Genomic DNA, 24,525 nt, shown 5'->3' with positions numbered 1-24,525 from the left:
GCTCATTTATCTGAGTGGTGCTTGTGTGTGGGCTTCACCCTGTGACAAGAAGTAACTAAAATAGAGGTCTGGTGTACTTGTAAGGTAGATGAAAAACCCAGCTTCACGCAAACTTGGTGCATGGCTCCCAGACTGCTAACAGGGGTAACATAGTGTTAATGGACTCTGAACAGCTAGAACAGAGCTTATGTTCCCAATTATAGTTAGATAGCTTTTAGACAAAGGCAGTGGTAGTGATGACAGGTGACATAAAATGGAGACCAGTAAGTGCATCTAATGCACTTAGCAGAAATAGAAAATATTGTTTGATGAGCAAAGGAAGTTAGCATTCAACAGCTGCAAAAAGGCTTGATGGCTAGAACAATTGTAGTAAGGAAATTATTCCATGAACAGACCTGAATCACCAACCACCCTTCACGGATGGGGCATACATGCAGAGTAATTGCCTTGTGAATGTGATAGGAGTCAAGGTGAATCCAGACAACCTACAGTATATCCATCACACATCTTTCTTTTCTTCTCCCAACTCAGAGGACCCCTCTGTCCCATATACAGGTGCATGCATAAAAAATAAGTGCATAGGAAGTCTTCAAATTTGTTAGGTGCTACTACTCAAACCTGCAACAATGCAAGAACCGCTTATGACATCCTTCTATTTGTTATCTTTTTAAATTGTTTTCAAGAAATGCTTAGAGAAAGCAGTAGCTCCATCATGCTAGGTGTTGTATAAAAAATGCATAGGGAGATAGGCTTTGCTCTAAAGAGTTTGCAACTGAAATATTCAGTCAGACACAGGTAAGGAAAGCAGTATCAGAGAGTCCTGTTTAAAAATTTAGCCAAGAAAAATTATTAAAAATTTCTAAAACATAAAAATGACCATATTCTTAAAATGCCTGTTGCCTAGTATGAATGTTGAATATCTCAATGAGATCATCAGTGTGAGGAATTTTCAGAGGACATAGTGATTTCAAGAGACAAGATATTTTCCCTCTTTTTAAGTCACTTAATTTCATTTTTACATGAAAGCTAGTCACTCCTTATACTGAACAGGCACTTTGCTAGTCAAAGGCTGCTAATCTTGACGGGCAGATAATGTTTGAAGTTCCATGCAATGTATGGTAGACCAATCATAAACAGTACAATCAAACACCTGCCATATCCCAGAATATAAAAACAATCAACGAACAACACCGACAAAAACATTTTCGTACACCACCTGCAACCTTTCCTCTTCATATTAAGAGGGGAAATGCAAAAACAAATAAAAAGGAATGGACACTGCTCAAAATTAACCACTCCAAGAATAACCTCCTGTTTAATAACTTCTATAAAAATAAATTAACTAGGCTTTGCATGTCAAAAGCATCATTTAAATCAGATACAAACTGAAGAAAAATATCTGTTCTGCCTCCAGTTAACCAGTTTGATTCATGACATTTGCCTGTGTGTCTTAATATAAAGTATAAAGTGAAAAGAAAAATATTCAGAGGGTGGGTTGTGGGTTTTTTTTTTTTTGTGGGGAGGATGTTTTGGTTTGGTTTGGGTTTTTTTGGGGGTGCAGGTTACAACATATATTCAAATGCAACCATTTATTTCTTGTAGTCTGCACTTACAAATATTCAGACATCTACAAGTAGGGTTGCCTAATATAGCAGTCTGCCTTATAAGAAAAGAGAGAGACAAGGCCAAAAGAACTTCATGTAACAATTCAAGAAGTCTCACTGAATTATCAACCTCACCTGACTTGCTGTTATTTAATACAAAACTTCAGTCTATTGCCCCATTATGCTGTATGGTTTGTTTTTCTTTTTCTTATTTACTGGAATTGTATAGTATTTCCTTGTAAACGTAGACCAAAGATTTATTAATGCCTGGAAATATTATTTCACATTCCTTTGCTGACTGCCTTCGGTACACCACAAAAGTGCAGAGTAGTCTCCCTCTTAATATACAAAACAGCAGAGAAGTCAGAAACTGGGATCAGTGAAGCCCTTACTCCATTGGTCTTAACCCAGTTCACCCATGCCCTCTCAACCACGTTGCTGAGGCCTTGGCCATTCTCAGCCTCTGCTCTGAGCAGTTTGAGACAAAGAAGCTTATGGTCCAAATGGGTGAACCACTGAGCTGGCCCTTGACAACACTGCAGTGCCAAACTCTGCAGTAACTTCAGTTTCTCCAACCTGAAGCATAATATTGTCATCCACTGTAAAACTATTTTTTAATTAATTACCTAATATTGTTTTCTTTATGTATTGAATTTTATCTTAATCTTGCCTTGAGAATATGTGAAACAACTTACTTTTTCACTGGTGCCTTTAAATGATTTATGCAAGTAATCCATAAGTATTTCTTTACAGCATTTGTTATGTTCACTCCACAGAGTCAGTTTAAGTACCACCTATTCTTATGATAAGAGAATATACAGGTGCACTATCCTTTCAGTCCTTCAAGTGCGCCCTCCACTTTGTTATAGATGCATCCTATATGTCTCATTTGAAAAACTGCTGCATTCAGTACGGCACATAAAATACGCTATTAAAACCAGTGCATTTCCTTCCCATATTTTGACTTAGCAGTATGATAAGTTTCAAAAAAACAATAAAATCATGAAAAATCATATGTTGATGAGATACAATCATTTATAAGTGTAATTCAAGTGCAGGAGGATTTCATCACATTCTTAAACATTACATCTAGCATGCACTGTAACCCAAAGCCATCTTTTAAAACACAGCTTCTGAAGAAGATTTAATAATGTATTTTCATTAGAATCCCTGCTTTTAAAGTAAAATCAGTATTTTAAGATTAAATAAAAGAAGAAAAATTAGTGGGGTCTCCTGGGTCTCCTCCTTTTGCCTTTCCTCTCTCAGACCCTAAGTTTTCCTTATCTTTGAACGAATACTGCAGAAATAATGACATATAAAACCAGAAAGGATAAAAAGTCTTATGGACAGAAAAGATCAAAGAAATAAGAAAGAGACTGACCAGTATTTTAAAAAATAAGAAATTGAAAACGTCTTTGATTCCAAAATTATAAATTAATAAACTATCCCCACTTATATTGTATTCTTTGGTTAACACATATTTTCAACAAATATTTGACCTAGTTTCAAGCACCCACATCTGTAGGTAGATGAATCCCCAAAATAAAACTGAAATTGAAACAGGCAAACCAAGAAAAAAAGATTAAAAAAAACCACCACAAGTCCCTGTCTCCAGATACATGCATAACTTAACTACAAAAACCAATGAAGAGCCATAGCTTTACTTGTTTAAAAATAATTTATTTTCTGAAGGCTTTCAACATAAATTTTATTGAAAAAGTGCTGGACGTAAAATTTATTTTTGCAAAAAAATAGTAAAAACCAAATTTTTCAATAAAATTTGATTGTTACTTCTAAAAGGAAGGCTTGAGGGCCAGGTAAAAAAATGGTGAAAGACAAATGCTACATCTTCCAAAACCGATAGGACTGTTTTCTTTTGGAGAAAGGACAGCTGCTAATTTCTGAGAACCTAAATACATTTTTAACTGAAGTTTCAAAAATAGGGAAGACATCTAATCACGTTGTGCATAACCCAAGTATAAACAGTTTAAATATGAAATACCTTGAAAGTTACATTGCACTGATAGGCCTGAGTTAGAATTTTGCAATCAGATTTGGACATCATATTTCACAAAATAAAGAATAATTTCTGAAAACAACTGCAATGATCAGAGACTTCAAACACATGAATAAGAGTTGGCATTGTTTGGTACAGATAGAGCAGCTGCCATGACACCTGACAGCTCCTGTTTTTTCAACTACATAAAAGACTGCTAAAAAAATAATCTCAAGTTCTTGTCATGTTCAGGGCAAGAAGTTGGGTTCATATTGTCATATGGTTGATTTACATTCAACATCAGGAAAAGGTTTTTGATGTTGTTTACAGTCAATACAGTGAAGTACTAGGTAAAGATCAGAGAGACAGGTTTATCTTGATACTGGAGGTTTTCATGACAAACTAAAAAAGCATGTGCCAGAAAGTCTACACTGGTCCTACCTGGAGGCAGGAGGATGGCACAAATTATATCCTTAGGTCCCTGTCTGTTCTGTTTTCAGGGATTCTGTGTGTGTTTTTCAAGTTCAAATGCTAAATCAGTTAAACTGCTTGTGAAAAAAAAAAAAACTAAACCAAGAAAAAAACCTAAAGACATAAGAAATGAGGAAATCCTCAAACTGTTTCAAACACTTCCTTTTCCCTTTCCTTTCCCTTTTCCCTTCCCCTCCCATCCCCCTCCCCTTCCATCCCCTCCCCCCCCTCCTCCCCTCCCCTCCTCAAACCTCCCCTCTCCTCTCCAGAGCAGAACATCCAGTATGCAATGACTTTCAAGCTAAAACAAAAAGCAGAAAGCTGCGAACTATGTGCCTTTATAGGGTCTTTGTGCTTAGTGGGAAAAAGGAGAATTTGCAAGATAGTTTTTGTCAATTTAGCAAGACTAAGTGACAACTTCATCCGTAGCATAAATACAGGCATCTGAAAAACTAGCCAGCTACTTTTAAATCCAAAGCCAATACAAGACAATTCAATAAAGTCAAAACAATAATAATTCCCCAATTAATTTCCCTTTTCCCTCTCTCCTTCCACGCTCCTCCTCTCAGATGTAGAAAAATTACACTCACCCAGTACCCAACATAACAGCAAAGGCTACTATGTGGAGTCTAGTTTACTGTTCACTATAATGCTTCATCTTTGCTTAGTCATAGCTCCCCTTCCCCAGGGATCTCCTGAGCGTGCACAGAGCACCCATGGCATGGGCCAGTACAACAGTAATGGGCGTCTGGGGCCTGCCCAGTAGAGGTCCCCACTACGGACTTTGCTGGGGTTGAGGGTGTTGACAAGCTAATGAAAACCAAGGCTCGACATAAAAAACCCCTTATTCAAAGACAAAGTGGGCATGCATATTGGAGTTCTCTTCTGTCTCCATTGGTATCTTGCAGTTGCCATTTAAAATACCATTCTCATTTTAATAAAAAATGGCTTTATTGAGATTAAAAGCCTTTTGGTCTTGGCAAGCTCCTGTGCTAAAAGGCCTAAGCAGGTCTGCCTCAAAGATTTGGCTGGCTCAGGAACTTGCCACAGCAGGTAATTGCTATTTGTAGAATACCCCAAGATTCCTATTACAACTTCATAGGCTGGTATTTCTCAGCCCTGCAGCTTTAAGCCTGTGGGAAGAGAAGATTAGACTAGTGGCAATCTGCAGGTCTATAATTATCTGTATCAGGCAATCATTTATTGTGCATGAAAAGGTGAGGAAAATGTATTTCAGAAGACACTTTTAATGATGTTGTATATTTATTACGTTGATTACATTACGGGAGTGATCCTGAAAGGGGAAGTGTTTTGACTGTATTGTGGTTTACTGCTACCTGCCAGCCTGGTGATAAAAGAGTGCAAAACCCATCAGAGCAAATCAGTATGTGACTACTTAGAAAGGGCAATTTGACTGCATAAGAGGGTGGTATTGTGGAACATCTTGTATGTTGGAGAAAGATTTATGAATAGTCATCTTGAAGACAAACAGAGGAGCTGTCAACAAGCAACTCTCAAGAACAGCAAGTCTTTTCTTCCTGTATGTGTCTGATACATCCAGTCCTGTCCATTGCAGGAATCATCACACATTTCATCCTTCTAGAAACTGAAAAATATGTTAGTCTAGCTAATGTAATCAGTCAGTTTAACACTTGCTGGGTATCAATCAAATGAGGAACCTGTGATACCTTATCAGTTATAGAAATACATAACTACAGTCAAATCCTTGTTGTATGTACTGCCGTAGCAACCCAAACACACTGGGCTAACTTCTGCTGTCTCTCATACCAATCCACAGTCAATAAACTCTGCTATAATGTCACTTGTCTTTTTTTTACACAGTAGAGTGTAATAAAAAGAGTGAGAAAGCATTCTGGCCTCCATGAACATTTCAGAAGCTATAAATTCCTCCCTGTCTTGCTTAACATTTCAGGGACAAGCATGCCCATTTCAGATGGAAGCCATCATCCCATTTTTGTAAACTTGGAATTGTGAAGAAATGACAATCAAGCTAATGATCTTAAATGAGTTTTGCCTTAACTGAGGAGGAATTGTTTTTATGTATTCTCTATTTCCATAGAGGGAACCTAAATAAATGACATAAATTCCCCTCTCTTTAAGTTGTAGAACTCTTAACAAAATCTCAAAGAGGTCTTTGAAATAGTTGATTCAGCTACAAGAATAAAGTTTTAGCCCAAGCCCTGCTACAAAAATAATTGGTGATGTTGGAAATAATTATTAATAAAATTTTATTGAATGTTTGTTTTACATACATTTTGCTTTATTTTTTCCATCTTTAAAATGTAATTGTCAACACTTAACCTAATGAAGCTTTTCCACAGACCATGTCTTTGTACGAGGTATTCCCACACAATATTACCAAAAATATTCTGCAATATCGTGAAAACAGCCATGAATCAGCCATTTGCTTGAGAGCAGGGCTCAGAAATATTGGGCTGAATAAGATATTAGGGCACACTATGAGAAGGAGGAAAAAACAAAACTAAATATTTAGTAGCTACTTACCTGGTGAACAGTGCTGGAATGTTTGAGTGTGTGATGTAAATGATTGCTTTAACTTTTCCTAATGCACAAAAATGACAAACATAGAAGTATTAAGTGGGATACTGTTATACTTCTACTCAACTGTCCGTAAAATGCATTTACCTAACTTAAAATTTGTGATTGTTGTCACCATCTGTAGCAATTTTTGCCCCTTGAACTTTTAGCTGTTGCTACATATTTGTGATTAAAAGCTGAAATAGTTTTAGTTTCTAAATATTGAGAACAAATTTGGTTCTCATAAAAAAGTTCTGGTTTACAACTTCTATGCACCTTAAGTGGAATTAACACTACTGTATCACACTTAAAAATGTTGCCACTACTGAAGCAAGCTTTAAAAATGATGCTTTTCTGATAGTTCAGTTTTACAGGGATTGTGGAAATAAGCATCTTTTTCTTTTTAATAAGCATTTGTGATGAATAAACACTGTCAAATACCAGGAGATAACAAAGCATTAAATGCTCAAATATAACTGGGTCAGGTAGCTGACTGATAGGACTGAATTAACAAATGAAGAACAAAATACAGAAAGTATTTGCTTACCTTCTCTCTCTACCACTGCAGCATTTGCATTTATAAAGTTGACATTAAAGATCCTTTAACTCAATAATTTAAAAAAAAATATGGAAAAAGTTACTTTGTGTTCCGTGTAACACAAGTGACTAAAAGAAAAAAACATGCATATTTATCTTTAATTTAAAACCTATAATAATTAGATATAAAAAAATGGTGTGGACAATAAAATGAATTTAAAGAGGAATTTGGCATGCAAGCAAGTATTTCTGTATATATTGTTGCTGAAGTAAATGGAAAGGGGGTTGTTGCAAGAAAGCAAAATAAATCATTAAAGTTTTTTTTTAACTGTCTCTCTAAGTTTCACAGAACATGAAAATACATTAATCTTTGTACAGGCTAGTAATTGTGAAGTGGAAGAGGTCACAGTCTGATTCCCACCCATTCTGTATGAAAGATTTAGCATTATATGCAGAAAGGCATGAAGTGAAGGGCAAAATATGAATCTATCCCACAATAAATTCTTTAGTCCTTCAAAAATACTGTTAACAGAGGGAAACAGGAGTTACCCATTCTGTATTCATTCTATTAGAGGTACTGCAATGAATTGTCTTTGTACTTCAGGGGACTAAATCTGGCCTAACTTCAAAGTGTGTAAAAAGAAACAACAAAAAAACCCACAGTTTAAAATCATTTTATGCATTTAAAAACCTATAAGACTATGCATATATTTGTGCGTGTGTGTATACACACACATATACATATTTATAACATATATTTTTTCTTTTCAGGATAAAGAAAAGATTTATTCTCTTTGATGAGGACGATGAAAAGGATAAATAGTCCTTATAATGTTGATGCTATGTTTATTAATAATAATTTTCACTTCTGTTGGTACTATTCATTTAAATATATGAAAGTGTTTTATATTAAATGAACAGTACCTATGGTGAGACAGGCAGTGACATAATATCTGTTCTTCTGAGGATAGAACTGCAGCAGAATTGCTGAAACAGTGATTTGAAGTCACAGAGCCACAGAGTAAGTCAATGACAACAGATGCAGAACTGAATAGCCACTGCACAGGGACAAATTCATCATAATGGCAAGGCTTATCTATTAGAAGAGAAATTAAAGCAGAAAGGACAACACATATCAAGAGTGAAAACCATTTTAAAAACAAGCTCTCTTGATCCCTCATTTTGAATATTAGCAAAATCTCAAGTTCAGTCTTAAAACCTATCTCCAAATGGTCAAAAAGAGCACAGCCAATATTTTACTCCAGATGAAGTCATAGGATAATTAGCAAAACCATCAATTTTACTTTGTGTGCTGCATGCTTCTCCAAAGTAGAGTAACTAGACAAAAATGGTTTCATCAAAGGTTGCAGTCAGCACTGACAACTCCAGTTCCCCCTAAAAAATCTTATTTTTTCATAAAGTTATTACAAAATTAGCATTGATACATTCAGACTTTTATCAGCTTTAACCAGATGCCAAAGCTTTGACTATCCATGCTGCTAAACTAACACTAGTTTAACTCATCCTTTACACACCTCCTGCTGGGCTTCTTTTTTATTAATAGTTGCTCTGAGAATCTAAAAAAAAAATATCCCTCTTAAATAACTCCTGCATTGTCTAATGTCTCCATATTAATCTCACTTAATCTGATCATCTTGCAGATTCAGCTATTAAATTAAACATACCCTCAATGAAGCAACACTGTTATTTTGCAGGGCTTTATGCTTAGTTTGGACCTTATGCTTTGGCTTCTCTAGGCTTTATTTCACTTTCATGAAGTTTTCATCTGAAGCCTCAGGCAGCCTTATCCTGGCTCTCCTTTAAGCCATAGCCTTCATGATTTATCAGACAAGTACAATCACCCTGTGGTTTATGCAGAACCTGAAGCCCATCTCGGGCTCCCTCCAGATGGCATTACACTTATCAGGTTCTGTTGTGCCAGGAAAATAATTAAGTGGTTTTGATAACTATTCCAGCCATCACCTTGCCTTTGCCGTCTTTACAGTAATAACTTTCCAAAGATGGTATTTTGAAACAAGATTTAAAGAACCATACAAGTAGGTAACGCAAATTTCAACAAATATAAAATCAGTGTCAAATAAGAAAAAGCAAAAAAAAAAAACCCCTAAGTATTTCTTACCTGACTACTGATTTTCAGCATACTTTTCTTGAAACAATAGCTTCACTTAGAGAAATACATTATCACAACACAGATTCAAGGCTTGGTGATTATTATGCTCCATCCTGATGATTTCAAACCTTATGCTTTGATAAACCTGCCTTTGAGAATCTGCTTCTCAGATTTTACCAAGACTTGAGCATGCACCTTTTTGTCTTGGAGCAGACAAGGGCAGAGAAGTTGTACTTGGACTGAGGAAGATATGAGGTAGATAACTCTACACTATACTTTCAATGAGTAACCTTCAGTTGGTATGACGGTTTACATTTCCAATACAGTCTGCACAATAGAGAAAGTATAATCATAGAATCATACAATCATACAATGGTTTAGCTTGGAAGGGACCTGTAGAGGTCACCTAGTCCAACCCCCCACAGTAAGCAGGGACAGCTTCAACCAGATCAGGTTGCTCAGAGTCCCGTCCAACCTGGCCTTGAATGTTTCTAGGGACGGGGCATCTACCACCCCTCTGGGCAACCTGTTCCAGTGTTTCACCACCCTCACTGTAAAAAATTTTTTCCTTGTATCCAGTCTAAATCTACCCTCCTTTAGTTTAAAACCATTACTGCTTGTCCTGTCACAGCAGGCCTTGCTAAAGAGATTGCCCCCATCCTTCCTGTAGTCCCCCTTTAAGTACTGAAAAGATGTAATGAGGTCTCCCCGCTGCCTTCTCTTCTCCAGACTGAACAACCCCAACTCACTCAGCCTGTCCTCGCAAGAGAGGTGCTCCAGGCCTCGGATCATTTTTGTGACCTTCCACTGGACCCACGCCAACAGGTCCATGTCCTTCTTGTGCTGAGGGCTCCAGAGCTGGAAGCAGCACTGCAGGTGGGGTCTCACCAGAGCAGAGCAGAGGGGCAGAGTCACCTTCCTTGGCCTCCTGGCCATGCTTGTTTTGATGCAGCCCAGGATATGGTTGGCCTTCTGAGCTGCAAGCACACGTTGTTGGCTCATGTCCAGCTTTTTGTCCACCAGTACCCCCAAGTCCTTCTCAGCTTGCTGGTCTCAATCTCTTCATCCCCCAGCCCATACTGATACCAGGGGTTGCCCTGATCCAGGTGCCCGACCTTGCAGTTGGCCTTGTTGAACCTCATGAAGTTCTTACCGGCCCACCTCTACAGCTTGTCTAGGTCTCTTTGGATGAGATCCCATCCTTCTGGACTTGTGTATATCCAGGTTCCTCAGGCAGTCATGAACCTGATCTTCCTTTACAGTGGGAGGGGCTTTATCCCCCTGGCTTCCATCCTGTGGTCCATTGGCTTGGGAGGGGTGAGGGAAGAGAGGTTACCTCAGCCTTCTCCTCATCTGTTATGACTAGTCCACCATTCTTGTTCATAGTGGGGGAACACTTCCTTTGACTTTCCTTTTCTGGTTGATACAGCTGTAGAAGCCCTTCTTATTATTGTTTGCATTCCTTGCCAATTCACATCCAGCCGCACCTTGGCTGACCCCATCCCTACGCAATTGGGCAGCATCCCTATACTCTTCCCAGGATACCTGTCTCTGCTTCCAATGCCATTGCAGGTCCCTCTTGCTCTTTAGTTTGACCAGCATGTCTCGACTCAGCCATGCTGGTCTCTTCCCTTCCTTGCCTGATTTCTTACACCTGGGGACTGAGAGCTCTTGCACTCTATGGAAAGTGTCCTTAAATATCTGCCAGCTCTCTTCTGTTCCCTTGACCCTGAGGACCATTTCCCAGGGGGTCCTGCTGACTGACTCCTTGAAGAGCTGGAATTTTGCTTTCCTAAAATTTAGGGTCCTGACTATACTCCTCACTTTTTCCGTATCCCTCAGGAGTGTGAACTCCACCAGTGCGTGATCACTGCAGCCCGGGCTGCCTCCAGTCTTGACGTCACCGAAGAACTCACTTGCATTGGTGACCATCAGGTCTAGTATTGCATTCCCTCGGGCAGGGCTGTCTATTACCTGGCTCAAGAAGTTATCCTCAATGCATTCTAGGAATCTCCTGGATCGCCTACAGCTCACCGTGCTGCTTTTCCAGATGTCACGTGGTTGAAGTTACCCAGCAGGACAAGAGGCTGCAAGCGTAAAGCCTCCTGGAGCTGGAGGAAGAAGGCTTCATCAGTAGGCTCTCTTTGATCAGGTGGCCTGTAGTAGACACCAACCACGTGGTTCCCTTTGTTGCCTCTGTCTCTGATTCTAAGCCATAAGCTTTCGAGCTGCTCATGGTTATTCTTCAGGGACAGCTCTTCACATTGTACCAATATCTTGATGTAGAGGGCAACGCCTCTGCCCTTCCTTCCTCACCTGTCCCTTCTGAACAGCCTGTAGTCATCGATAGCCACAATACTTTAAAATAGCTGATAACCATATCCATAATACTTTAAATAAATTTCAGCCTGTGTTTTGCTTTTTCGTTTGGTTAACTTTGTCAAAAAATAAGCAGTAGCAAAGGGCCTTAGTGGTGCTTTAATTCAAGCAATCTTGCCTAACTTCCATTAGTGTTTGTTTGAAAGTTTAGTTTTAGATAAATGTTTAAGGTATTTAGAGAGTCACCATTTAACAATGACATTCCAAAATTAGTATTGAGGAATGAACTGATTTCTTCTTGTGAAGTGCATACAGTGTCCACAAAATATTTAGGTTATCAGTTTTCAAAGTAAGATCTTAGGAAAAACACATCCTTTTAAATTGTGATTCGAAGCTTTGTGGTAGAGATAATTGTGAATCAATATGCCCAGAACTCAAAATCATCAATTTTTAGGTTTGAAATGCATTTATGTAACAGTAAATATGTTTTAAAGATAGTAAACAACTTAAAATATTTTGAATATTTCTGGAAACAAAATACAGTTGAACAGCTTAGGAAAAATGCACATTTTAGGATCTGCTTCCTTTGAGTCAACAGGCCTACAGTCTGGTTTTGTTTGTTTGGTGCTGCAAACCTGGAAGCCTGTTTACATATTTTAGGCCAAAAAAAGACTCTTTGATCATATTGCCTCATATTTTGACATCTTCGTCTATTACCCTTGCATTGTGCTGTATGACTTTTTGAAAAACATTCAGTCTTGTTCTGTAGACATCTGTCTACAAGTATACATACATATATGTATATATACACATAAAATTGTTATTAAAAGTAGTAAAATACTCCTGCTTTTGATGTATTCTTCAGATCATTGTGGATGATCCATAACTGGAAACAGTATAACATCAGTCAGTTCAGTATAACTTCAGTCAATGCAGTACTCTTCCAAGGTTAGGGCAATGGGTAACTAGACAAGTTCAAGGACATCAGTCACAAAACAGAACAAAATGAAAAGACCTCCCCACAGGTACCTCTAACGTCCCTGTTTTAATCTGACAGTTGTAGATGCTGGGGCTGGAAGGTGGGGGGAAATGTAAAATAAAAAAAAACTACTGTGGCCAGACTTGCATGGTCTCTCAAACCAGCTCTTTCTTATTGCTACTGAGATAAATACTTGGCTAGACAAACCATTGGTCTCTTCTACTAGAATATTTCTTATATGCTTATTAGTGCAGAGCTGAGCCCAGATCAATTAGTTCTGTGGAGGGTAAGGGTTCTATATGACAAACTCATGTTGCTTCCAGGGCCAGAGCTTTTATTCCTGCCTATGTCTCTGCACATCTTTTGGAACTGCAGTGCACTTTGAGTGCCTCTGAAACAGCAAGAGATATCACACATTGAGCCAGATTTCACTCAGAAGTTTCTGGTGAGAGAAAAATCTATGATAAAAATATCCTTTCTTATTGTGAAGCCTTTAAAATAAGGATGGATTTACCACTTGTTCCAAGGACTGATTGAAGTGATAATGCTTGATGTTGTGATGTGATAATTTCTGATCTGTGGACATAACTGAGGACTACAGTCAATTCCTGTAAACCTGTATCTCATGTCATGGAACAGCCAAATGACAGGGTACAGCAAACCATAAAAAAATAGTTTGGCTCTTTTCACCAGTCTGAAAACCTGCAATCCAGCTGTTGAGTTGGAGAATAGAGAGAGGAGAACAAATAAAGTAATTTTATGTGCTTGGAAACCCAATTCTTTGCGCAAAAGTAAGAATGCAACCACTTTTCCAGATTTTATTACAACCAAGCATATAAGGCACAGGAGCTGTAGAAGGTATGCAAGGGAAGGAGGCACTTGAGGAAACAGGTGTGGTTTCCAGTACTCCCCCTTCAGGTAGGGGGAGATGTACATGGAGGGAATGAATCTGTCCATATTGTGTTTGTATCAGCAGAACCAAAAGAACACTAAGAATTCTGTTGAACCCTTCCTGAATGAAAACCAGATTTACCCTTACCTACTAAGTCAAAATCAGCACCTGCAGCTGATATCAGCAGTGTTTTTCACAATATCATTCTCTAGAGAATTTGTAACAATAGACAGCTGAACACAAGAACCAGATGCTGGAAAATGGAAGATAAGAAAAGTAAATGTCATTTGCCTTGTTTAATATACAGCCACTTAGGTTACCATCACACACAGAGTTTGGTTGTTTAATTAAGAAGTTTATGCTGATGTCACAAATTCAAGTCAGGTAAATACATTGCCATTTAGCACATACATAAAACTTTTGATTAAACACATATAAATAGGAAATTAAAGCACTGCAGATACTGCTATTGCAGTCCACATTGAAGAACTGCTGCAGTTATTAAGATATCTTTAGATTTTTTAATTAGTTAAAATGCTAATGAAGGAAAATATTGTCTGAGCTGCTGTTGGTGCTGTATCTTAGCTGCTGTAAATCTCACAAAGGTATGAAATCATACAGTGGGGCATCTTTTAATATCCTACCTGTCACTAACACTCAGCGCATTTTCTGTGAAGTTTTAGGGTTGGCTGGGATGCTACAAGCTCTTATTTTAAGGTGCTTCTTGCATTTTTGGTATGAATTAGTTTATTTTGTTTTAGGTAATACTCATCCATCCCCTTCACAAATACTGTCTTCTTTCCCACCTCTGTATGCATAACCTTCTTAACTTGGAGTAAGCTTAGAGTGATAACTACAGTCAAGTTTCCTGGGGTCAAATCAATTTGTGTTTTAATACATAGTGGGTAGACTTGGAAAACACAATCTTTTTCGGTGCCACAGCTTCAGAATAAATAGCATAGTACAATCACCATATATGAATAGAAATTTGATATAAATAGGCATATGGCTTTGTAAAAGTAATATACACATGAGCTTGTCTTTTACTGTATTTTGTATGTTTCTTCCCTCAGCCCATGAGCGTTAGCTAGAAATTGTGATTAAAAGATATTTGAGGAATCCTAAAAGTACAGTAACTTTCCCTTTTTCCTCTCATTTCTGAAAGTGTCACTTTGGACACACCTGAATAGCTTATGCTTCCCTGTTCCTTCCCATTCCTGTTCATGCTTATTGCTTTCACATTTAAGAGGACATAAGCATATTTGAAAGAATTGTACTAAATCTGACAGTTAACGACACCTTACCAAGCTGATCATTTATGTACAGTCTATTATAGTTTCTCTATACATTTTCCAGAGTCAGTAGGTCTGGATATATTACAGTCAAAACTCCACATTTTCTAGCTGTCAAACTCTTAATATAATCACAAAATCACAGAACAGTAGGGGTTGGAAGGGACCTCTGGAGATAATCTTGTCCAACCCCCCTGCTTGAGCAGGGACACCTAGAGTGCGTCATTATGTTAATTTTATGAAAAAGCTTTTCAATCTGAAGTTATAGATGGCCTGAGCCTTCAGCCTTAAGGCATAATGAAAGCAATATGTTATGAAAAGTAAACTCATGGAGAAGACTTTTTAGTAAAGGCAAAGTTGTGACTGGCATGTGGAAAGCATCTTAACTGCACCAGGAACTAAGAGGCTGAATATACAGCGTTTTGTGGGGAGGGGAATGTTTTCCATCTGAAGTGTAAATTGCACATGAAACATAAAAAGAACAGAGATGTGACAGATGCGTTATGGTTTAAGAAAACCTTAAATAGAAATACATTTGGTATAAAAAGACAATATCAATGTAACTCTTGGTTCAGCTTTGATTCCAAGGGGTGGGGGGGGGAAGGGAGGGGAATCTTTGTCTTTATGTGATATGTGATATGTGATATCCTCAAATCAAAATAACTAGCAACATTTACAATTTACATTTTTTCTCATTGTTATGCCTCCAGCAACTGGAAGAAAAAAAACCCCAAACCTAGCAAGAAAACCCTAATGTCCTCCTTTAAGAAAGACCTTTGAATTACACACATTGAAACAAAACCTTATTCCAGCCAAAATTAGCAAAGAGCATGAAATAGAGTACTGCTCCCAACATCTAAAATGCATATATAGGCATACACAAACTTACCATTAGCATTTTCAGTGTTTTGTGTAAATATAAATACAATCTAACTTTACTGGTGAAGGTGGAAAGAAATATCAGAGAAGACTGCAGTAGAGTAGACTCCTTAGAAACTGCTTTTCACAACTATAATGTGAAAGAGGAATTAGCCCTTTAGATTATCATAACAAATATGCAGAAATTATGAAAATACCTTCACAGTTCTACAGGATTAATTTAAAAAATACTGGAGGACATTAAAGTTTTCTGATTTAATCTGTAGGACTTTTGCTCAAAGAACTTTTTCCTTGTATTTGTACACAACAGTAAGTAGCAGGTGATGAGCACCCAAGTGCAGTATTGCACAATATACAAGGCAACATTCTCGATAGTGAACGCAGGAAGAAAGGTAACACACCATAGCTATATCTAATCTGTGGGACCCAAACTACTTCCACATGCCAAGAAAAGACTCAGTTTTGCATCTTACTCCCATTCTTCACTGTCCTGGTTTGAGGAGAGAAAATAAAAATAACAGACACGTATAGGAGCCTCATCTCTCTCTAATATGTGTCCAGGATGTTAGAGAGTTTGGAGAGTTTAGAGTTTCAGGTGTTTGAGCCTGGGACTGGACATGCCCGTGAATTAACTTGCCCTCCAGGTCAGATATCAACCACCTGCCTATCTGGTAAGTTTATGACATATCTGAAAAAAAAAAAAAAAAAAAAGATTTCTTACTTCAAAGCTCTTTATTTGTGCCCTTTGCTCCTCCCATGTGCACCTGCATTCTAGATGGGTTTGCAGCTCCATGCAAGCCTGTATCATCGACATACCCTTGAAGAGGTTTGCTTGTGTTCTGGTAGTATTTTCACCACAACAATGTGGAAATCAGCGTGGTTTTCATCTCTCTCTAAAATATGCAGATGTACCAATTTAGTGACATTAGAAAGATTTAATTTGATCACAATAATCCCCCAGCATACCTTCACTTAAAAAGTAAGGAAAGAACATTGTTCACAATTTCTAGAAGGCATTTATAGACAAATAGGGTCTGAGACAGAACACCATGGGATATCAGGACTCCTCTGCTGAAAACCACTGTGTGGGTGGAGGCAGTGGAGGTAAGAAACCTCTAGTAAGAGCCCTTTTTCTATACCATGGTATAGAGGCACACCTTAAACCATCTAAGTTGTAAGCATTAGTACAGTACCTATCACATGTGACCATGGATCTACCCTCTCCTTGATGTGTCTTCATCCTTTCTTTCCCCTCATCCCTCTCCACAAGAGACATCATACCTTTTTTCTAAATTTAGGCAACCACATAAATGTTTTCATTGTATTTATTCATAACAATCTCTCTAGTCATAAGTAGCTCATCTTGCTCTTTTTTCCCCCATTTCACCTGCAACAATAGTTGTACAGAAATAAATTGCAAATAAAATGAAATTTAAATGAAGTCTGGCAATTTATTGCTTCTAAATGAGGAAAATTCATTCATTTCACTATGTAATTTAACTGCGTCCATTGATTCTCCCCTCTTCCGTTGATTATATGCCTGCATAATCTGAAAGGATTTACTTTCTATTACAAAGAACTGAAAACCAGATCAGCTGCACAGTTTACAGGAAATTTACTAAATTAAAATTGAATTAATAAGAAACAGTCAAACACTTCTAAGCATGGGCCTTTAAGGAACTCTTCTGTAAGGCAATATTTTTTCTTTTCCCTCTCTGTTTTCTTTTGCCATTCCATACCGGTTCCTGAATTTGATAATTTATGAGATATCTTTTCCCTCCAAAGAATGCTTGTTTCTTATCTACTGTGTATAATAATAGCAGTTTTGAGAGAAGTTATGGATTAGGGTGGGACATACTAAGAATACATAGTCAGATAAAATATTTCCTGGAACCAGGCAGTTATGTGTTATAACCACCATTTGCTGATAAATATTGAGTGCTGTGTGAGGGTGAAGTGTAAGCCAAAGGAGCAAGGTACTTAATTAAGGGGAAATAGAATTATGCTACAGAACTTTAAGATAATCTGTTGTTTGCCTACTCATTTACTAATTGGAAATTACAGTAACAGGGACCCATGTAAATTTATGTCAAGATTTTTTCTGAGAACATCAAGATCTCAATTATCACATCACATAAAGAATCAGTTTCACAGAACTAAATAGACAAGGTAATTTGAGCTGCACACTTTTCCTATGTAAATAAAGAAAAAAGATTGAGAGAGCATTTTTAAATATGCCCATATAGGGAGGTCATACATTATTACAGAAATAGCTAATTGTCACTCCCATAACCATTACCAATGTCTTAGTTTCTGATCGTCCTCAGGAAAAATCGTGTTGAGAATATATTTAGCCAGGCACACAAAAGTCTATAGAAAAAGAAAATTGTACAAAAGAATATTAAGAAATCAAGATACTCAGCAGTGCATCATCTAGGTTATGCCTTCATTCCAATGGGTTTCAGACGACTTGATGCTGGATATTGAATGGAATAGGGATGGCATTTGTTATCAATGTGGTCGCTATATACTGAGTAATCTAATATATTATCTGGTTTGGGTTTTGTTTCCTTATTTGTTTGCTTTCCTTTACCAAAGTATTTCGTGGTTCTCCTCTGTCCTGCCAGCTCTTCAAAGAAATGTCAGAATGTGCAATTTATTATATGAGAAAGGACACATTTGGCAAGTTGGTCTTCTACCCATATAGAGTATTTGCTTGCTGTTCTATCCCACCCCAAATAGAGAAAAAGTATAGTAAAACAAACTAAAATATTTCAACAGAAATTACTTTCTGCTGATTGTAAATGGTGGACCTCTTCAGACCTGCTGGGTCTGTAAAATGTAGAGGCAAACAACTGCAGTCAAAGATTACTTCAGATGAAATGTGTGAATACTATTTTTCTGGTTTGAACATCTGAGTCCCATTCACACACATAAACAGTTTACTAGTTAAAAAAAAAACCTACAAACTATTTTTTAATGTAAAACATTTTATGATAACTGGAAATAGGATTTAGAAATTTGTCTGTTCTTGTTCCTTGGTTTTAGTGAATAAAGGACATGATATTTTGCAAACATACTATAACACACCACATTTTTGCATGTGATTTTCTGTAGGGTCCCTGCAGAAAAGTTAAAATTTGAAAAGCTGAAATAATATTTTATATTATAAATTCAAAATATTTAAGTAGTTCATAGAAGATTACCAGTCATAAAGAAACACAATATAGATTTGTCAAAATTAAACTGCAGTATCTTTTTTATAAATGTTTACATACCTATACTTATTTTGCATAAAATTCTACAATCTTATGTGGAGTTACTCTGCCTCATGTTTTGGAATTATGTAACTCTAACAGAGTGAGAGAATTGTATTTTATTAGTATTTTATTTCTATAAGATGCTGGATAATGTTTTTTTTTTTTTAATTTATTCTTAAATATGAAAATGGACTTTTTTTTTCCCACAATCTATGATGCTGCAAAATTACTTCACGGATTAATGAATATTCCTCAAATGTAAAATGCAATACAAAACACATATAGGAATTAGAAATTTTTACATGTAGAATAAGTGGTAGTTTGCCACTGTACTTCAAGTGATCTTGCTAATATAAAATTGGCAATAGGGGTGGAACTCTTCATTGCTAGGAAATCACATTCTATTCCCAAATTTATCATGCTTGAAAATTCTGTTTATCATTCAGTAGAAACATGAGATAAGTGGGAAGCTTAAAATACCCATCAGTTTGAGCTACCTGACATCTTTGTAGATAGTCTGAACAGACAGATAAAATAAATTAACCTATTCTCTGAGGATCTACGTACAGCTGAGGAGCAGGGTAACGGAATGGCAATGGGCAGATGTGATTTTTTTCCAGAGCCACTTGTTAGTGCAGAAAAGATCACTGCTCCCTCTACTTGCTCATCATCACCTGGTTTCAAGAGGTTATTGACCCTGGATTACCAGCAGAGTTGCTCATATAAGTAATCAAAATGAGGTTGGCAAGTTAACACTATTTACATTCACAGCCTGGATCTCTGCTACTCATCTGTATCTGTCTTCTTTTAGTATGTAGGACCTCTTTTCACAGATGATCAGCTCTCCAAGTCTAGAAAGAGTTTGTATGAATACAAAATTTCGAAAAGCAAAATTTTCAGTCTTAGTAAATAAAGTGCTAACTTTAAGTCAGTTTGTAGTCTCTGACAGATTCTTTATGTAACAGGACTACCTGGGAAAAAAATTTAGCAGGTTTTCAAATATGAACTACATTGTAACCACAGTTTGAAATAAAATGATATTAAAATAACTTTCCAGATATAACTACCAATACAATGTATATAATGTACTTTTTCTGATAAAATTCCATGTATACAATATATCCCTATTCAAACTAAGAATTTTGTTTTCTGTTCTAAATAAAAACAAACAATATAAAAATCTCATTCTAACCCCTTCTTCCTTTTATATTCCAGTTCAGAACTGTGTGAGATTTTGTTTCAGTAATGGCTGCTTGTTTTTAAAGTAGGAAATGTCTAGTGTCTCTGGACATATTCCACTCTTCCTGTGCGTGGCAGTCCTGACAGTTAAAGACCAGGGCTCCTAAAAGTTAAGCAGGTCACTGTATTTGCAGTCTGCCAGGCAGGCTGCTATGGAGATACTACCTGTGGGCCAGAGTCCAGTTTAATTCATATAACAATATGCAAATTTAATAAATTCCTATCAATAACAATGCATGTTGGAATATATAGACGTGCAGGAAAAAAACAAAAGCCCCAGGGAGACTGACAGAAATTATTTAAAAAATAATGCAGGGCAGAGTGTGCAGCTACTCAACTTCTGAGAACTTACAAGACCTAGTGTAAGCACTTACATGACTAATGTTAGTACTATAAACAGTTTTAAAAATTACTGATTAGTCACTGATGACTTATTTTGTGGGAATCAAGAAGAACTTCCTTATAATCAGAGTTGAGAAATGATGTTAGCTTTATGGAAGCTCCAGCCTCCCTAATGCCTCATGTTAAGTGATTTCCGTTTGCCTGACCCATGGGACTGATCCCTCACCAAGCTCCCAGGCACCGCTCTTGCTCTGGCTGCTCACCCCGCTGGCTGGCTGAGGATGTTAAGGAGGCATGTAGCAACACAGGGCATTGTAACAGGCACTTGGATGTTTTAAAGACTCAAAAAGAAGCTGACCTGTCTTCATGAGAAAACAAGGTTTGGGTGCTAGTCATCAGCCCTAAGATCTGATTCTCATTTGGCATATTTTTAAAAAAGCTTCTAGCTCAAGTGTAGCTGTACGCTTCTACGGGAGAACTTATCTTGGGCCGCATACCTCCAGGACACAGGGCTCTACCCACCCTGGGGACAGTGATGCACAGACATCAATATGATGGATACAAAATGTCCGTCTATTTAGCTGCGTCACACGCTTATACAGCTCTTGCGGTTCCTGTTCCTGCCACTCCTATGGGGAGGAGTCTATCTTTCCGTCACATCCCGTAATCTTCCGGTCACCGATCCCTGTCTATTCCCCTACACTCAAGAAAAAAGAAAAAAGTTGTATTTATGCCACAAGGTGGGGAATATCTCAGCAAGAATGAATGTGCAGTTTCTTAGGGACAGGAAATTGTCCTGTGTGGCTGAAGACAAAATCATCTAATTGAAAGAAATATGCTATATTTTGTACTGGACATAGAAATAAGCCTACTCTTTTTCCCTGAAAATAAGAATAAAATAGGAAAATAAAATCAAATATGAAAATAAAAATCAGGTATTTTTAATTAACTTTGTATATTGATTATATAGTGCTCCACATTCTGTGTCAAGATGCCCATACAATATATATTTTCTCTTTATCACCTGTAGGCTGTAGTGACTATCTAGAGTGATATCTTGACTGTTACTGAGCAAAATTTTCTCAGGTGGATGATATACTACATTTTTCTACTCAGAGAAATAAAAAAAATTCTGGGATAAGAGTCCACATTTGAAAGACGCTCAAGTCACCAATCTGTGGCCAAATGTGACTGTAAGCATATACCCGAGGAAAATATACTGCAGATGTTCATAAAAACAAACTGTGAATCCCTGTAAATGAAATTAGAGGAACAGACTTCTGAAAAAGACTATTATGTGAAAACTTCTAGTGCCTGAGTCAGCTTCAATGGTTTGCTTTGGCTTTCGTTTTAGGCACTTTTTCATAATGGTGCTATATGGCAAACTTATCAGTGCCTATAAGTTCACAGGGATACAGTTTTGAACTCTTATAAAAAAGTGTGGTAGGAAAAGGATTGTTAAACCTTACTCGATGCTTTGAAAATTTACCTCCTAGTGTTCCTGAAAATTATTTCTCCTGTGTAGAGAGGACTAGAAGGAAGGAAGTGATTAACTGAGATAAAGTGTTCCTAAAGAAAAAAAAAAAGTAGAAGCACAAGTAGAAACACAAGTTGCTTAAATCAGAACATTTATAGCTGATTTTGGGAAGTTCAAGTTCAGATGCTGTAATCCTTAAAGCCCACTTCTATGTTGTTACAAGGTAACTGGTTGTCTTATCAGTGATCAATTAATGGGAAGACAAATACATCCCATCATCTTCAAAAAGTAGACTTCTGGTGATTTCTGGACAGACTATTCAAAGAAATATCATTCTTTGTTTTAAGTTTGTAACTTCAAATACTTGTACAATATATTTTACATCCCCATGTCCTTACGAGTTTGTCTAGAGCTATTTTTTGTGTATGACCGAGTCTCAAATTTGCAATTTTTCCAACAGTGAAACAGAAGATAACCACTGCTGACCCCAATTACAGTCAAGATTGTACAGACTTATTCATATATGCTGAATGCTTTGGTCTGTAATAACAATACATATATTTATAGAATTCTTCTTTTCTACCTCCCTGAAGCTACACACTGACCAAGATAAAGGAGATGGAAATTTAAAATACATATTAACAGGAGATGGGGCTGGCAGTCTGTTCATTATAGATGAAAATACAGGAGATATTCATGCTGCAAAGAAATTGGACAGAGAAGAGAAGTCCCTGTATGTGCTACGTGCCAAGGCTATAGACAGAAAAACTGGAAGACAAGTGGAGCCAGAGTCTGAATTTATCATTAAAATCCACGATATCAATGACAATGAACCAAAATTCACCAAGGACATATACACCGCCAGTATTCCGGAGATGTCTGGAGTTGGTAGGTAAAAACTTATCCTTATGTAAAATACAAATATGTTTTGGTTGATTTCGAAATTTTAAGTAATTTATTATTTGAGGCACTTAACACTAGCATCTGCAAATATCCATGGAATAATTATTGTGGCCAGTAACGTATCATAAGTGACTGGTTCCTGCTTTTATTTGTTCGTTTCCTTTTCATCCGCTTTTTAATTCTTTTTGCAGACTATAAGATACTCTACTTTTTTAAGCCCACTGGAACCATTAAGGAATGTAGCATTTATCGTTGGCTTATCAGTTACTACATAGTTTTGACACAGTTGAGAATATGACTTGCATAAATTGTATCCTCTTTGTATTTGTAAAGTCTAATTTACCAAAACTTTATGTACCTTTAGACACAAACAGCTTTAAGCACGTAAGTATGTAAACCAATTAATGTATCAAAAATATGCCAAATACATTCCCACAAATACCTAAAACTTTGTTTTGGTGAGGGTTTTTTTTTTTTTTTGGGGGGGGGGGGGGGGGCGGTGTTAGATTATTTTTTTCTTTGGTATCAATATTAGTAGTTGTTGGTGGTGGTTTTTTAATATGAACTTGTTTGGGTTTTTTTAAGATACTGAACATATGAACACCTACCCTAAAGAAAAACTCTTTTTGTTTAAAAATATTTTTCTCCATGGATAAAAATCTTAAGCTATTCAAAACTGTTGCACTGAAAAGTAAAAATGTGGAGTGACAATAGAAGATGGGAGAGAAATATAGCATCACAGGAAAACAATTCTCTCAGTTTTATTCGAATAATATAAAGTGATAGATAATATTCACCAGCACACATTCATCAGAAGTTATCATGATTACCTAAGTGCTCCAATCTTTTACAGTAGAGACAGTCTCTCTGATGAGTAAGCATAAAATATATAAGCTATGGGAAACCACTGACGGATAAATTCTCAAGAGTTATTTACTGATCATGAATTATTGTAATGGTTTGCAAAATCAGCCCTGGATGATGGCATTGCTAAGAAAAACAATAAAATGCCAATCAACATTTGTGACTAATATATATCTTTGCAAAATAATTTCAAAATTAACAATTATTTCTGAGATCAGAAATATAATAGAACGGGACTCTATTCTATAACTCTCTTTTATAATCATGAGAAGGGAATAACTACGCTACTATATATAATGCACAGAGTCCAAGAATGGTTCTTCTAAAGTTACATGGAAAAGATAAAATCTTTCTATTCAGAATCTACTTTGCTCATAATCCGGTAAAGGAAAAAAGTTGGCACTGTATCTGTCATATTTAATTTGAGATATACTTGTAAGGAAGGAACTCTATAGGAATAGAAAGGATAAAAAAACATGATGTCCATGTCTAACCTTATCACTTAGTCCAACTTCATTAGAGTCAATGGAGAAGCATGAATAAATGAGAACCAAAACAGATCCAGTGTTTTGGCACTGCCTGTGAAATTTTAAGTCTATGAAATGTCTATATTTGATGAGGATGATGATAGTATAAGTATTATTACATACTTTAAGCTGAGAAAGTGTCCATAAAAGACCCAATTAAAGGTCAGTTTTACTGTGAAGAATTAGAGGAAAAGGATTTAAACAGTAAAAAAAAAAAAGCCCCTTAGCTTCCAATAGGAATTCAAAAAAGGGAA

At 36.8% G+C, this 24,525-nt stretch overlaps 1 protein-coding gene across 1 annotated transcript in view; it reads left to right on the top strand.

Annotated features, from left to right (window-relative positions):
• The window catches only part of CDH9 (cadherin 9), a 100,850-nt gene that overhangs the window by 32,729 nt on the left and 43,596 nt on the right, over nucleotides 1–24,525 (top strand). The window contains exon 4 of the mRNA XM_064443428.1: nucleotides 22,571–22,865. Coding sequence (XP_064299498.1) covers nucleotides 22,571–22,865 — 295 coding nt within the window. The remainder of the gene's footprint in view (nucleotides 1–22,570; nucleotides 22,866–24,525) is intronic.

Source organism: Phalacrocorax carbo, chromosome 2 (genome assembly GCF_963921805.1).
Source record: "Phalacrocorax carbo chromosome 2, bPhaCar2.1, whole genome shotgun sequence".
Classification (NCBI taxonomy): Eukaryota; Metazoa; Chordata; class Aves; order Suliformes; family Phalacrocoracidae; genus Phalacrocorax; species Phalacrocorax carbo.
Note: the sequence above shows the minus strand (reverse complement) of the source record. Positions and strands in the feature narration are given on the sequence as shown.